This window comes from Microplitis mediator, chromosome 7 (assembly GCF_029852145.1).
Source record: "Microplitis mediator isolate UGA2020A chromosome 7, iyMicMedi2.1, whole genome shotgun sequence".
Classification (NCBI taxonomy): domain Eukaryota; kingdom Metazoa; phylum Arthropoda; class Insecta; order Hymenoptera; family Braconidae; genus Microplitis; species Microplitis mediator.
Genome location: NC_079975.1, coordinates 26,893,526 through 26,910,549, shown reverse-complemented (window position 1 = coordinate 26,910,549; position 17,024 = coordinate 26,893,526). Strand labels below are relative to the sequence as shown.

Sequence of the window (17,024 nt, the reverse complement as noted above, 5' to 3'; positions counted from 1 at the left end):
ATCACTTGAAATATAGATTTATAGAAAATAATAACAAGGCTATGACATAATTATAAAACTCAGAACTTGCGAAAATTGATAAAAATTTATTTTTAATCAATATTTAACCAACTGACCTAAAATATCGTTTCCAAAACTTTTTTTCAAAATTCAAGACTGTGTCTATCTCGGGCCTTTAGTGCTTCTGCATACTGTTCCGTAGCTTCTGTGCACCACAACTGTTTACAAGCGTAAATAAAATTTAATTAAAAAATGTCTTTTTTCTTTACCACAATCAGCCGAAAATTAAAAATAAATGTACAGATCCAAATCCTATGAAGAACAATTGCTCGTCAGAATACTTTTCAAAACCAGGTAGTTTATTGTTAGGACCTTTCGTTGTCTTCATTCTCTTCCAGGCATCGTAAACCGCGTTCAGCCCTGTCGAGTCTAAAAAGTGTTTTATTCACTTGTTATTAAGTTTTTATAGAAAAATCAACGATTACATTTGAACACACAGAGTGATTTTTCACTTCGAATTCACTTAGATTTTTTAGTGTATTTATTAAATTTTTCACTAAACATAAAAAACACGAATTATAATTATTATTTAAATTTCTAAGGATGGGATTCAAAATTTAAAAAATAATTCAAGCAATATATTTATTTTATTCATGTATATATGTATGTATATATATATGTAGTGAGTGGGATATGGTTTTGGGAACTTAATCACTACAATAATTAAATTATCTGACTCTAATTAATTATATTCACAAAACAGTAAATAGTTTTATTTGATATATAACAATACAAAATAATGATAGTCGCATGATAGTTACCGAGTATCTCTCTGTTGTACGAGTGTACTCGTCGCTCGAACATGGCCGAAAATGTATACAACAAGGAGGAAATAAATTTCGGCCATCAATGATGATCGATGGTTAACGAGCTTACCCGAAATTATGAATTACAATAATATTAGTGACGGAGTCATAGTCATATATGTATATATACAATGTATGTATATTTAAAAATCATATTTCAACATATATTGTATTTATGAATGGAATATTTCAATTGATTATAATATTTTGACCAATTAAAACCCAGGGATGATGATTCTTGTGCCTGCGTCCTCGATTGGCTTTTTTGGGCTCAATATGTGTTTTAATAGTTTACCAAATATTACATTTCTTTTCCGGGTTCATCCGGGTGCCTTTCGGGCAACTGAAAGCACGAGCAAATTCCTCGCTATTTGAAATTGCGCCAAGTACTCTTAAATTCGTGGGGCTGTGTTCATCTTGTGCCTTTAGTGCTGCCGCATACTCTGGTGTAGATACTGTGCACCACATCTGTTTACGATCAGAAATAAAGTTTAGATAAAAGATATCATTTTTTTTAATACAATCAGCCGAAGATTAAAAATCAACGTACAGATCCAAATCCTATGAAGAACATTTGCTCGTCGGAATACTTTTCAAAACCAGGTAGTTTAGTATCAGAACCTTTCGCTGTTATCATTCTCTTCCAGGCATCGAAAACTGCGTTCAGCCCTGTCGTATCCGCCATATTTTCTCCTTGAGTCTTTCGACTTAGTTTTCTTCCCTTTGTAAATGTAAATTATTTAATTGACAAACTTTTTTATAAAATCAAAATAAATTAATTAAATAAAATAAATACTGTATCTTCGGAATCAGTTCCGTCATCAGAACTCGGCTCCCTAAAGTATTCTTTAAATTGATCGATGAAACATCCCGCGCGTTGATCATACATGTCCAAAATCTCTTTAGGAAGTTCGAGCTTTTGTTGTTGTAGACCTATTTTCAACCCTGTTGAACAAATATTTATTGTAAAAATCTCATCTTATTCATTTTTTAAATAATTTCCATTTTAAAATACCGTTAACGTCATAGGCGTGTCCTAATTCGTGCCCGATCACTGCTCCAATCATTCCATAGTTAATGTTACTAGATAATCATAATTATTATTATTTTATATTAGCCCAGTAAATGTTTTTACCGTAAAATATATTTGTTATATAGTTTTCAATACTAACTTGGGAAGACTTAAAGTGAAAAATGGGGGCTGCAAAACGGACACAGGTATAACTAGAAATTTTTAAGTTATGAAATTAATGTAAATATTCGAGGATTATGTTTATTTTTATGATTTAATCTTACCTATAGCATTGGAGTAAGGATCATAGTAAGCATTAACTTCAAGTATGTCCATATCCGAGTCACTAGAAAAAAAAATTACAATTGTAAAATTCATTTAAAATCATAAGGAAATTAAATTTTACTCTTCTGCGGGTGCTTGGCCGTCCAATGCCTCGCGTAATTTTTCTCTCATCTCATATTTTTTATAACTGAGTACATTATCAAAGTGATTGTTGCTGATGACAAGCTAAAAATATTTATTACGCGTTAATAATTTTTTTAATTATTTATTCCGAAAGTTAAATTAAAAATTTTACCCCTTTATATGAATTTAGAACGTATGTTCTGTTTTTATACTCTTCAGGAGTGCCTACAAATATTCCCATATTGTCAATTTTGTCGGTAACTATCTTCTTAGTATTATCGTCCAGCCAATCTGATCTTTGTATCTGTATTTTCATTTCCTCGCCTACGTTGTCAACCAAATTTCTAACATTAGTATCGACGTCTGTGGAAAAATATTTTTCAGCGAATGCGTATCCATTTGCTTCGAGCATTTTTATTTCTTTTGCACACTCGACTGAGCTGAAAATATATTTTTTTCATTAAAAAGTCGCTAAAAATTCGTTATCAATGCTCGCGTTTACTCCACGCGCCGAAGGCTCGCGCAGCCAACGTCGCGTAAATCGTGAAGAAATAAATAATTGCATGGAAAAATTTATACCGTGGCTCTCTTTTCGAGACTCCAAATTGTTTGTTCATTAACACAAAAAATACATCGCGCATATCTTCGGTCGTTGTCGCAAGCATCTCACAAATAAAATCCCAGTGGATATAATTTACTGAAATAAATAAATAAAAAAATATAATCTTTAATAGATAATTTAGATAAATTTATTTCTTACTTATAGTTCGCTTGGGAGTTTTGTTCATCAGTTCGAGCAATTTAACAAAATACTCCATACTGGCTACTGATAAGTACTTGACATTTTCTGGGTCATGATTTACTGTTTCCAATAATCCTCTGACTAATTTTTTCACCGTAACCTGCGTAATAAATATTTTAATAAATAAATTCGTAAGTAAGATAATAATCTGACATACTTTGTTGCCTTGATCGACTGTATTTTTGTCGTACCACTCTTGAAACTCATCCAAAGTCTTGACAATCTCGGCATCCTCACTTTCGCTGTCTGAAATCTATTAAACAAATCATTTAAATAAATCATCACCAATAAATATTTTTTTCTAATTACTAAAATTAATATTACCAAACTTAATTGTTTTTCAAACTCAATTAAATCGCTGGCATCTTTGTAAATATCCTCAAGAGCAATATTTGCGCTGTTGTATGTAACAAAAAGTAGAGCTACGGCTGAAATGAATTCCTTGTAATTTTCATATTCTTCTCCTTCATAATTTTTGAATTCAAACGGAAGTTTATTGCGGAGTGGAAGATCGCCTGGCTCAACCTGCATAAATAATTATTTAGAATCCACATAAAACAGTCAAATATTCGTAATTGAATTGATGATTAAATTACTTTAACCACGGTAGTGTTTGACCAATCAGGCATAAATTTGTAAAATACATAAGAGCCAGTAATTTGGAAATAGTGTTGCTCGATTCGCTGCCACGGATGCTCACTTTCGTCCCATTCTTCGGCGTCAATAGTCATCGGCCAGCCTCCAACTTGCATCAAAACAGATTCTATCGGATCTAAGCCTCGTTTTTCAAGTGTCTCTGTTAATAAATTGTTAAATTATCAATCAGAAAAAAACTCGCCCAAGACCATTCGATACTTACCTGAATCCATGCAAGCGCGATACCATTTCTTGGCCTGTCTCACTGGCAAAATATCGTCCGGCTCAGGAGTTGTTTCCAAAATTGCTAATAAATACAAAATTTACTCAAAACTTTTTATAGAAAAATAATTAACTGTAAATTATGATAAATACTTTTCAAACGTTGATAAACCATTTGTTGAAACATGTAAGGTCTACCCCAAATAGGAGTATAAGCAGGAAGAGGATGAGTTTTTTCAAATAATCCGCACGTGTATTCATAGAAATCCTCACATGGATTTGCGGATTTATTCATTCCGCCCGAAAGGTCCTTAGCTGAAGAAAAAAATTAAATTATACTCAAATTTTATCGTGGAGGTACTACATAATAAACAATGGGGAGAGAATTCAGAGGAAATATGAATTTTACTTTTATTCGCATTTACTCCGATCCGATCTGGAGTTTTAATGTTAAAATAAACTTTCTCTCAAAGTGATTTTTACTTTGGAGAAATTACAATAAATATAAAATCCAAGCCGCGTTTATTCTAAAAATTTTTTACACTATAAATTATTTGTGAATCATAAATACGAACCGAGAGCTATGCAGTCGTTAGTATTACAAACATTAACTTCTCTGACGTCAATAGTATCCTTTTCAGTCTCTAAAAACCACCCAGCATCTTTATCGCCATCGTGACTTTCCCATGGGCTTATGTTACTCCCAAAAGTGCTGGCCGTTAGGCAAAACCTGCGGCAAAATTTGTTCTATTACATAGAAACACACAACTAATTATTATTATGCCTAAAAATACTTACAGTATTATTTTGAACTTCATTTTTACTCAGCGGTTCCGTTTTCAGCGAAGACTAATGAGTGAGCTGACAAAAGCGACATATCATCTATTTATATTATTTTGCTGGTTGTTTGTGAAACCGCGTCTTTCGATTACAATATTTTTTCCTCATTTGTTATGATCGTTGTATAATCATCTCATACAATGTCTACACTTTTTTAACTTGAAATAGAGGTTGATAGAAAATAATAACAAGGCTATGACATAATTATATAACTCAGAACTCGCGAAGATTGATAAAATTTTATTTTTAATTAATATTTAACCAACTGACCTTAAATATCATTTCCAAAACTTTTCTTCAAAATTCAAAATTTTAGTATTTCTCTAATTTTTCATTTTTATTTTTTTAATATCTCGAAAATTAGAAAATATACAGAAATGGTCTCTGTTTTATTTTAGAGGGAGACACTTGGGCTATTGAAAAAAAAAATATTTCAGAAAAAAATTTTGAAAATTATTATTTAGATTTCTAAGCATAAGATTCAAAATAAAACAAGTAATTTACATAATGTATCATTTTTAATTCAAATGTATATATAGAGTATATTAAAAGATCATATTTCAACATATATTGTATTTGTAAATAGAATATTTCAATTGATTATAATATTTTGACCAATAAAGAACCGAGGGATGAGGTTTCTTGCGCCTGCGTCTTGGATTGGCTTTTTTGGGTTCAGTATGTGTCCTAATAGAGTATTAGGACCAAATATTACATTTCTGTTCGGGGTTCATCGGGCTGCCTTTCGGACAATTGAAAGCCCGGGCAAAATCTTCGCTGTTCGAAGCAGCGCCAAGTACTCTTATTTTTGCGGGACTGTGTTCGTCTCGATCAAGTGCTGCTTTTGCGTACTGCTCCGTAGATATTGTGCACCACAACTGTTTACAAGAATAAATAAAGTTTAGATAAATGATATCATTTTTTTTAATACAATCAACCGAAGATTAAAAATAAACGTACGGATCCAAATCCAATGAAGAACATTTGCTCGTCGGAATACTTTTCAAAACCAGGTAGTTTACTTTCAGGACCTTTCTTTGCTAGTATTCTCTTCCAGGCATCGTAAACTGCGTTCAGCCCCGTCGTGTCTGCCATATTTTCTCCTTGAGTATGACGACTTAGTTTTCCTTCCTTTGTAAATTTGAATGAGTATTTAATTGAGTAATTTCTTTTTTGTGAATGAAAAATAAATAATTTTATTAAATAAATACTCTGTCTTCGGAAGCAGTTTCGGTATCAGGCTTCGGGTCCCTAAAATATTTTTTAAATTGATCGATGAAACATTCTGCGCGTTGATAAAACGCGTTCATTATCGGCTCAGGAAGTTCGAGATCTTGACTTTCTAGTCCTACTTTCATCCCTGTTAAACAAATATTTGTTATAAAAATCTATCAATGGATTTATTTTTCAAATAGTTTCCATTTTGAAATACCGTTGATGTCATAGGCGTGTCCTAATTCATGACCAATCACGGTCCCAATCATTCCGTAGTTAACGTTACTAGATAATAATTATTATTATTTTATTAAATTTTTCAATTGTAGATATTTTTTCATATATATAATTTTTATTACTAACTTGGGAAGACTGTCAGTGAAAAATGGCGGCTGCAAATCGGCAACAGGTAGAACTAGAAATTTTTATTTTATAAAATTAATGTAAATATTCGAGGATTATGTTTACTTTCATGACTTAATCTTACCCATAACATTAGAATAAGGCTCATAGTATGCGTTAACTTCAAGCACGTCGATATCGTTACTAAGAAAAAAAATGCCAATGGTAAAAATTATTCGAAACCATAAGTTAATTAAATTTTACCTTTGGTCGACGTATATTGCGTTCACTACATTGCGCAGTTTTTCTCTCATTTCATATTTTTTATAACTGAGTACATTATCAAAGAGACTGTTGCCAATGACCAGCTAAGAATATTTATGACGCGTTAATATTTATTTAAATTATTTATTCTGAGAGTTAAATTAAAAATTTTACCCCTTTGTATGCATTGAGAACGTATGTTCTGTTCTTATACCAGCTAGGAGTGCCTTCAAAAAGTCCCATGTCGTCAATTTTGTCCGTAACTATTTTCTTAGTTGTATCATCCAGCCAATCTGATCTATGTATCTGTACTTTCATTTCATCGCATACATTATCGACCAAACTTTTAACATTAGTATTTACGGTTTGGGAAAAATATTTTTCAGCAAATGCGTATCCAGTTGCTTTGGCCATTCTTACTAGTCTTGTACACTCCATCCACCTAAAAAAAAATTTTTTCATCAAAAAGTCTCTAAAAATTCGTTATCAAAGCTCGCGTTTGCTCCACGCGCCGAAGGCTCGCGCGGCCAACGTCGCGTAAATCGTGAAAAAATAAATATTGCATGGAAAAATTTATACCGCGGCTCTCTTTCCGTGACTCCAACTTCTTTGCTCATTAATTCAAAAAATATATCGCGCATATCGTCGATTGTTGCCGTAAGCATTTCACTTACAAAATCCCAGTGGATATAATTCACTGAAATAAATAAATTAACAATAAATAGTAATTTTTGATAAAAAATTTAGATAAATTCAGTACTCACTTATAGTTCGCTTGGGAGTTTTGTTCATTAATTCATTCAATTTAATGAAGTACTCCATATTGTCTGATGATACGTACTTAATATTTTCTACATCATAATTTACTGTTTCCAATATTCTTCTTATTAACTTTTTCACTCTAATCTGCATAAGATAAATATTTCAATTAATAAACTCGTAAGTAAACTAATAGTTATTAAGTGGACATACTTTGTTGCCTCGATCGACTGTTTTCTCATCGTACCAAGATTGAAAATCGTCAAAAGTCTTGACATTCTTACTTTTCTCCTTTGAAATCTTATAATAAAATTATTTATATTAATAAAGACGAATAAATATTTTTATTTTATTACTAAAATTAATTTTACCAAACTTAATTGTTTTTCAAACTCAATTAAATCGGCGGCATCTTTTTCAACCATGTCAAGGGAGACATTTGCTCTGTTGTTTTCAACAAAAATTAGAGCTACGGCCGTAATGAATGTCTTGTAATTTTCATACTCCTCTCCTGTATAATCTTGGAATTCAAACGGAAGTTTGTCGAGGAGCGGAAGATCGCCTTTCTCCATCTGCATAAATAATTACTTAGAATCCACATAAAACAGTAAAATATTCGTATTTAAATTGATAATTAAATTACTTTAAACACGGTACTGTTGGTCAAATCAGGATCAAATTTGTAAAATACATAAGAGCCAGTAATTTGAAAATAGTGTTGCTCAATTCGCTGCCACGGATGCTCAGTTTCGTCCCATTCTTCGGCGTCAATAGTCATCGGCCAGCCTCCAACTTGCATCAAAACAGATTCTATCGGATCCAAGCCTCGTCTTTCGAGTGCCTCTGTAAAAAAATTTTCAAATTATCAATCAGAAAAAAATTCGCCTAAGATCATTCGATTCTTACCTGCGTCCATACAAGACTGATACCATTTTTTGGCCTGTCTCACTGGTAAAATATCTTCCGGCTCAGGAGTTGTTTCCAAAATTGCTGATAATGACAAAGTTTACTTATAGCTTTTCATAAAAAATGATTATAAGTATGAATTATAAAAATTACCCCTCAAACGCTGATAAACTAATTGTTGAAACATAAAAAATCTTCCCCAAATAGCAGTATGGCCAGGAATAGGATGAGTATTTTTGAATGATCCGCATGTGAATTCATAAAAATCCTCACATGGATCTGCTGATTGATTCATTCCACTCAAAATCTCATGAGCTACAGAAAAAAATCTATTGATACTAAATTCTTATCCTATAAATAATAGATAATAAAAAATCAGGAGTGATTCCAGAGGGAATATAAATTTTACTTCAGTTCGCATTCTCTCTACTCCAACCCGGGGTTTCAAAGCTAAAATAAATTCCTCTGGAGTGAATTTTATCTTGAGGGAATCACAATAAATATAAAATATTAACTCAGAAAATTTTTTACACTATAAATTAACAATGAAACATAAATACGAACCAAGGTTTGTGCAGTCGTTAGTATTACAAACACTAATATCTTTCAAATCAACAGTATCTTTTTCAGCATCCAAAAACCACCCACGATCTTCATGGCTACCGTGACTTTCCCATGGGCTTATGATACTCCCAAATGTGCTGGCCGTTAGGAAAAACCTGCGGCAAAATTTATTACTTTACGTAGAACCACACAAATAATTATTATTATGCCTACACACAAAAAAAAAATTCTTTACTGAAGGTAAATATTCTTGATTCAAGAAAATTTTTTTGGAGACCTAAATTTTCTCAGATAAAGTAGAAATCTTCTCCAACCAAGACGAATTCTCTTGGCTCAAGAAAATCTTGACTTGGTTCCCGAAAACGTTTGTCTTCAAAAATATTTTCTTGACTCAAGATATCTCTTTTTCTGTGTAAAAATACTCACAGTATTATTTTAAACTTCATTTTCTTTTGCGTTTTAGTTTTCAGCGAAAACTAATGAGCCGACAATAGCGACATTGTGTCTATTTAAACTAGTTCACAGGATGTGTGTTACATTGTGTTCTATGATTATATTTTTTTCACATCTGTAATCGTTATTTTAAACGGAAACCTATTATTTAAATTATCTCAACTAATAGTCATCCTTTTATCATTTTTTACATCAATTAGTAGGGAGCTATTTCGAGGCTATAACTTTAATCAGGATCTTCATACGGAAATTGATAAAAATTCATTTTCAATAAAAGATTTATCACTGAAATAACTTTTTGTAGAATTATATCAAATGTATCAATAGAAAATAATCTAAAATTTTTTTTATTCACTTGTTAATATTTTTTTATAAAAAAATCACCGACTAAATTGCCTGATTACATCTGAAAGCTTTAAAATGGCCAATCGATGGCTTTGATTTACTTCCTTTATATTTTTCACAGAGTTATCGTAATTTTAAATCAATATCGTCCTTTGAGCTTTTGTCATCCGATAAAAAGGCGATTTGACGTGCTGTCAAAAAAAAATTTAATGCAACTCAAAAGAACAAGCCTTCAGTAAATTCAACGACATTAACACACAATTTTTCACCTCCCCCCCCCCCCCCAGTGTTCTCAACTCAGCCTGCAATTAGTTCAAAAATTAATTTAAAACTGCCAGTCAAAATGTCTTTGACTTCACGAACACGCGATTAAAAATCCCACATGTAAATAAATTTACCCGTCAATATCACAATCATCGACGAAATTAACAATTTTCGGAGTAAACGTGGGTTAAATTCGGAGTGAATTACTGTTTATTTATTTAATGTCCTCGGAGTGGAACTTAATCCAAATGGGAGTTTTTTTGAATATTAAAACTCTGATTCGGAGTGAATGCGGATTCAAATTAACCCCGTAATCACTCCAGGATTGATTCCCGATTTTTTACAGTGTAGTGATCAGTAAAAACAATCTAGATATACTTAAAAGTTGATATATTTTATAAAAGAATCCAGTGAAACGAAAATAACACAACAGAGCATAAATTAAAAATAAATATTCCACATGAAGAAGCTGAAACTGTTGTACAAGTAAGGATTTAAACATTAAATACAGCCCGTACTTCTCGAGTAGTTTGTATCTTGGTATATTCTTCCCCTTGAACAAGTTTAACAACGAGAAAACATTCATTAGAATTTAGATATTCATGGAGTTGTAACATTATACACACAAATACACATACACACTAATACAACACCCATCTAAGCTTACTGATTAAGCAATAGACTATCAAGTTTATCGCACAACAATATTAAATCCACAGTTAAAAAGTCTTACTGTCATCCGACCAACAAACTAACAAACTTAATAAATAACATCATTAAATGTTACTAACGTAAATTAGTATTACGTTTAATGACACTTTACCATTTTAAGCTAAAGTTGTTACACCGTCGGATAAAACAGGTATTAGCCTTTATAAATATATATATATATATATATACAAAGCTAAACATATCTGGCTGGTAATCGAGTTTATCAAGATTTCACAGTTTCATTCTCCGGCACATTAAAGTAAACCAAAACATATTTCCACTTTTCTCAACTTATATACCATACGTTTTTTTATTTTTTCACAACTTTCCTCTTCTGACCTGACTTTATTTTTTATTTTCCTTCGGTTACTTTTCTTATTATTGTTTCTAACCCTTTTCCTCATTCTTTTACATCTGCAGCAGCAGACCGGCAGCCGACTGGTGCACGTACACGAAAAACTTTTTCGATTTAGCCACTAAGCCATCCAAGATATCGCCTCTCTCTATATATATATATAGTTAAATGTATCTCGCGCTTATTGCAGAATAACTCTGTCTGTGCGATCAAGGACAAGTATTTTAATAATATCGGAAAAAATGATAATATAAATTTATTTATAAATAAAATTAACCCGCCGCAAATATCGGATGTAATTACAGCTGACTTTTTAAATCTACGGTGTCGCGTTTTTCTACTAGGAAGTTAAAAAGTAGATTTTATTGTATTTGTTAGTCTTGTTTTTAAAGCGAGCTCAATTTTCATAATGCAGTCTCAGTTTTCTGACACTAAGAATACGACGGGATTTTAATCCCTTAATCTTCACTAGGATTACACTCTTGTTTTAAAAATATAAATATTTAAATATCATACATTTTTATATTTTAATCCTCTATTTTATTCCACATATAATTTTATGAATTTAAATAAATATTCAAAATTTTTTCCATTAAATTTCAGTAGAAAAAATTTTTAATTTTTAATTTGAAATTTGAAATTTAAATTTCGCGGGCTTGGAAAAAATAATTGTATTGTGACAATTTTTAAATTTTTACATAGCGGGCAGTCAGCAGAGTAATCGAAAGCTAATTATCACTTAAAAAATTTTGATTACTGATGTTAGCAAGTGGAATTTTTTTTCATCAACCGGAAAGGCTTGGCTATCGAGTACCTTGAGTTAAATGTAAAAATAATCCAGAAACACGTAAAAGGATGCAGATAGATCTATCGATATCCAGGAACGCGGGGCGAAGTACGCAAGCGGTAGATCGCTGAACAGAATCCCTTAAAAAATAATGGATTAAATAAATAATCTCAAGCATTCTGCGGCCATACATAAATTTATAGCCTTCGAATCTCCGGACTGATAAGTCGAGCAAAAAATATATTTAAAATTAAACTCGGTCTCCTAGCCACCTCAGCTTTTATTCTGTATCAACTCTACAGATACTGAATACATATACATATGTGTATATATATGTATATATATAGATATATCAAGTAAAGTAACAACTATTCTTACTGCGTTAAGGAATAAGATTCGCCGAAGGCTTAGATGCGTTCTCCCGATTGCCGGCTCCAAACCCACTAGATATTATACCCCACAGACATTCTTTTAAATCACAAAGTTAATTAAGATCGCGGCTAAGTGATCCGCCAGAACAAGATTAAATGCTAAATAACCTTTTTCCCTCACGCTGACAGCTTATGCATTTAAAATTTTTTAAAAATCTATTGCGCTTTCTATTTGAAAAGATCATTTTTTAATATAATACCCGCGATACTCCTTATCGGATGACGTATATAGTGCGATAAATTTATATATACGTAATATATAATATGAAATTTAATAGCCTGGTGTATAAAAGATGGCTTAACGTTCTGTGTATATTACAATTACTCCGTTACGGACGATGTGGCCACTCTAATCCTGGTTATAAGACATTTATATTGCTCGTTTTCGCAGCAGGTCAACCGAATACAATAGAACTGATTATATATAGATATATATTTTTTGGGTTCAGTATACCGTTAATGTGCGGAAAATTTTTATCTATATTTTGCACTCGTATATTTCGCTTGAAGATTTATTAAATATCAATTGTTAAAAATTCTACCTTTCATTTTTATTAAATTATAGGGGAGGGTGGGCAGAGCGGCCCCCCTAAGCCAATTATTACTTTTTGTGGCTTTCGGCCATAAGATCACTTTACTTTTGTCCTATTTCGAACAAATTTATGGACATTTTGCCAAAATTCTGAAAAAAAAAAATTTTTTGTGGGGCAGAGCGGCCCCCCCTCCAAAAAGTGATAAAAAAATTTTTTTTTTTCGTTTTTTTTTTTATTTTAAATTGTTTTCATCATTAAGAATGTATTTCTTTCTCTTGACAACTATTTTTGGTTTTATATTACTCGAAAAAAATTTTTTAAGGTGTAATAAATCGTTCACTCTCGATTACCTTAATTACTAATTGTTATTTAATAAAAAAAAATAAACAATTCTATAGTTTTACTTTATTTCAAAAATTTATCAACTAAAAAAAAAAATTTTATTTTTATAAATTTTTAGTGACCAAATTTGCCTCTTACATAGAAAAACGGCCGAAAAATATGAAAAAATAATTTTTTCGGAAGTTTCGGCTGGTCCATTTTGCCCCAGGTGTTATGCGTAGGGCTAGAAATGTGGAATTATAATCATTTTTTTTTAATTTGACGATAAAAATATGAAGAAATCACTTTTTCAAAATTTTGCGCTTGTTCATTTTGCCCCAAATGTCATGCGTAGGGGTAAAAATGCGCAAACATATCGGATTTATAGTAATTAGTCGAAAAAAAAAATGTTTTTTTTTATCAAAATTTCAGGGGGGCCGCTCTGCCCCACCCTCCCTTAAGTAGCCTGAAAAATTGAGTATTCAAATAATGATCCGAAAAAATTAAAAAAATTGCACAAGTAAAAATTAAAAAGTCTATAGGTGCAATTTTTTAAAATATTTTTTCTGTTGTAATTTATCGTTTTGACAAAAATCCAAATATTATTAGATATCGGCCAAGTGTAGTATCATATTAAAATAAGTACAATCGATTAACATTGCGTATGTATAATATATATATTCATATATTTATGTGTGTGTGTATCACTTTTGTAGCAAAGTCTAACTTGAAAAGTTTCTAAAACTCTCTTTAATTAGTCACTCGACACGACTAGACTCTTGCAAGTTATTCAAGTCTCATTCATCTTTTCCCTTTATAACACTTTACTTAACTCGAGTAACAAAGTAACTATACATAAGTATAATAATAAACTGTATAGTATCAGATAACTTTGACCAAAAATTTCATTTCTTGTTTATTAGATTTAAATAAACTTCCAATTTGTCAAATTAATTAAAAATATTTCAAGTTTTTTAATATAAAATACCAAAGACCAGTCACTGAAATTGTTTTCCAAATTTTAAATATTTTCCAAAATCTTGTTTGCTCCCATTCTATATAAATCAAAAAATTTTTTGTTTAATTTTCTTTACAAAAAAATCAGGCTTCTTCTCAGTGTCCCAATTTACTGCAGCAAAAAAAATTTTAAATTTACAATCGACTACACAAAGGAAAATCTCAAGCTGAACTAAATTCAATATTTCTTTTACTACTTCTTTTTACTACAACGTCGATACTCCATAAGCTACAACCCTAGATAATATTCTCAAAAGTCCCTCGGGCCTATAACGATCTAATACTCTGATGAATCTGTCAGCTTCCAATCTCTAGCAATAAAAAAAAATATCAAGGAAAATAAATTTTCCGTCAAAACAAATATCGAATTTCTATTGATAAAAAAAATCCAATAACTATTTATTTAACTAATAATTATCTAGTTCAAATAAAAAGTCGGCTATAAATAAACTCAATGAAAGCTTACAACTCCAGTGTATCTTGTATTTAATCTCTTTTCTTCTTTCCTCTTATTATTATCATTTTTTTTATATTTTTTACTACCGCTGTACTCATCGCTCTGCAATTATTGCAACGCGGTCAGTGCGATATTATCTATAATCAGCGAGATAGCACTGAATTATTGCCGAGTCAGCATAAACCATAAATTAAATGCTTAAAAACCCATGAGTGTTTTTTCTTAATTTAACCTGCTAATTATTATTAGTTTTAATTATCGATTGAATAAAAAAAATCGGTCTATCGGTTAACCCTGCGGGCCAGCCCCAAAACTTCTCGCTGTTTTCGAGCTCGCTGAGCTCAGAAACATTATTGTGGATACATTTTTTAGCTCTTCAAGCTCGAAAATACTTTTGTATGCCATTGTTTTCAAAAAAAACATTTTTCAGCATTTCTTTCTCCCACGATATCTCGCGAACGAATTAACCGATTTTGATAGTTGAGGCGGCAATCGACGCGTTTTATCAAGTTCTAAAGCTGATCAAATTTTTAAATTGATTTATCCAGCCGTTTTTGAGAAATTTCAAAAAAACCAAAAAAAAATTTTTTTGAATTTTTTCGAAAACGGTTTCTCTTGAACGAATGAACCGATTTTGATGGTTGAGGTGGCATTCGACGCGGCTTACAAAGTTTTAGAGCTGATCAGATTTTGGAATCAATCCATCGAGCAAATTAAAAGTTATCCAAATAAAACATTTTTGAAAAAATTGTATTTTTGAAATATCTCCGAACGCACCCTACCGATTAAGCTCAAATTTTAGCAGCTTCAAAATATTAACAAGCCGCGTCGAATGACACCTTAAAGATCAAAATCGGTTCATCCATTCAAGAGTTATGAATATTTACATACGTACGTACGTACACACATACATACACTCGGACACCATCGTGAAATTAGTCAGGATAGCTTCCTAGGACCTCAAAACGTGAAAATCTGATAGAAATTCGGTTTTTACAAATCGGACCGTAACCAATAACTTCCCGAATTTTTGAAAATTTTCAATTTTCTTAGCGGGAAGTTAAAAACGTAGGCAGTAAAGTAGATTTAAGTGTTCGACGACAGAGTTAACAACTTGTCCAAGTCCTAAAGCGGAAGTGATCTTTATTACGGCGACAGTCTTGCACAAAGCGGTCATGACGGAAATTAAAATGCATTAGGGGTGAAAAGGGAATGAGTTGAGTCAAAGCCCGGGTAATAAGTATGCCGGCATGAGCAGAAGCATTATATATGTGATATATATTGTAACAGGTTTCCGAGTATAATCAGAATTAACAATTCCGAGTTTGCTGTAACGTCTGGAGAGAAAGTAGGTGGCATAGATGCAGGATGTAAATCTACCCCGTGGTAGAAAAGGACCTGGAGGCTGCGCGGCCTCTCTCTGGTTCACCAGTGGACGGCTTAGATGGGTAACTTTTACTCTTGCCTGTAGCACTCTGCTCTGGGTACTCGTTACTATGTACTATGTACTCTGTACTGAGTATTTCGGTGAATACGCTACGAAATGATGCATAACTTGTGACTTTAAAATGGAAATTTAACTGGCAGATAACGTTGTGCTGTAGACAATGTACTCAAATAACTATTTACTTTCCCGCTATATTATTTAAACTTTTCAATTGTAGTTATTATTGTGATTGCTGTAAAGTTGTAACGATGGAGAATATTTTAATTTACTTTAAATATGCTCTCGGTCAAAAGTTTTAGATTAATAATGGCAGAGGATTTGGATGTTCGAATTTAAGGTCGTTGGCTTTTGAATTTGAAATTTTCTGACGTATGGGTAATGAAGGATAGGAAAAGACTTTTGATGTCCCTCGAAAATAAAATCATCCAATACGAGGCCGTAGTTTTAGTCAGGATCGCCTCCTTAGAAATTCTGTTGAAAATTGGGACTCACTGTTGTTATTTTTTGTGAGAATTCTATGGCTTTTTTACTTGAAAGTTAAAATAAAAATGACTCTATTCGTTTAATCATAAAATAAAGCCGTCACTGTGGATAAAAATGAAAATAATAAATGAATGTATAATTTAAAAAACAAGTAATTGTAATGCGTGATGTATCCCATAATTTAGCGTATGAAACAGAGTGGGCCAAGAAAGGCCTCCCTTCATATCAGCAAAGTACAATATATATGTTGATATATGAAGAGTATTTAGCACCATCGCGTGCAAAGAGCCGATTATCTCGAGCGATCGTGGACGCTACTTGAAGCCCAAGTACTGCGCTCGAGGCATTAATTTTCGTGACGGCTCTCTCGCGCTCTATATTCACTTCTCCCTCCGCGCTGTTCTCTCCCATCCGCTTCCCGGAGACTCTCAGCCGCTCTCAACCCGATTTCACAGGATCCGCATCCACACAGCCCACATCTACTAGCATTATCATTAACACACATATCATGCGGGATGTGTACATACATTTAGAAACAAACCTATGGTACATATATGCACTCCGAACTCCGAGTGCCGGAGCCC

At 32.0% G+C, this 17,024-nt stretch overlaps 3 protein-coding genes across 4 annotated transcripts in view; 1 reads left to right on the top strand and 2 right to left on the bottom strand.

Moving 5' to 3' along the window:
• LOC130672023 (CCR4-NOT transcription complex subunit 6-like) overlaps window positions 1-17,024 on the top strand; it is a 309,023-nt gene that overhangs the window by 272,755 nt on the left and 19,244 nt on the right. The gene's annotated exons all lie outside the window — the stretch shown is intronic.
• On the bottom strand, window positions 747-4,892 carry LOC130672015 (neprilysin-like). The gene is made up of 17 exons (XM_057476197.1): window positions 4,745-4,892; window positions 4,522-4,676; window positions 4,100-4,261; window positions 3,948-4,031; window positions 3,685-3,884; window positions 3,413-3,613; window positions 3,246-3,341; window positions 3,047-3,188; window positions 2,866-2,983; window positions 2,459-2,726; window positions 2,285-2,388; window positions 2,163-2,224; window positions 2,039-2,090; window positions 1,882-1,949; window positions 1,663-1,811; window positions 1,417-1,587; window positions 747-1,334 (listed from the first exon to the last, which is right to left on the bottom strand). The coding sequence occupies exons 1-17, from the start codon at window positions 4,762-4,764 to the stop codon at window positions 1,158-1,160; spliced, it is 2,229 nt and encodes a 742-aa protein (XP_057332180.1). The 5' UTR covers window positions 4,765-4,892; the 3' UTR covers window positions 747-1,157.
• LOC130672019 (neprilysin-11-like) lies at window positions 5,218-9,418 on the bottom strand. Its single transcript, XM_057476200.1, has 17 exons — window positions 9,263-9,418; window positions 8,837-8,991; window positions 8,426-8,587; window positions 8,273-8,356; window positions 8,010-8,209; window positions 7,738-7,938; window positions 7,580-7,666; window positions 7,372-7,513; window positions 7,187-7,304; window positions 6,782-7,049; window positions 6,608-6,711; window positions 6,489-6,547; window positions 6,365-6,416; window positions 6,219-6,286; window positions 5,998-6,146; window positions 5,747-5,917; window positions 5,218-5,664 (listed from the first exon to the last, which is right to left on the bottom strand). Exons 1-17 carry the CDS (start codon window positions 9,280-9,282, stop codon window positions 5,485-5,487), a joined length of 2,220 nt encoding a protein of 739 aa, XP_057332183.1. The 5' UTR covers window positions 9,283-9,418; the 3' UTR covers window positions 5,218-5,484.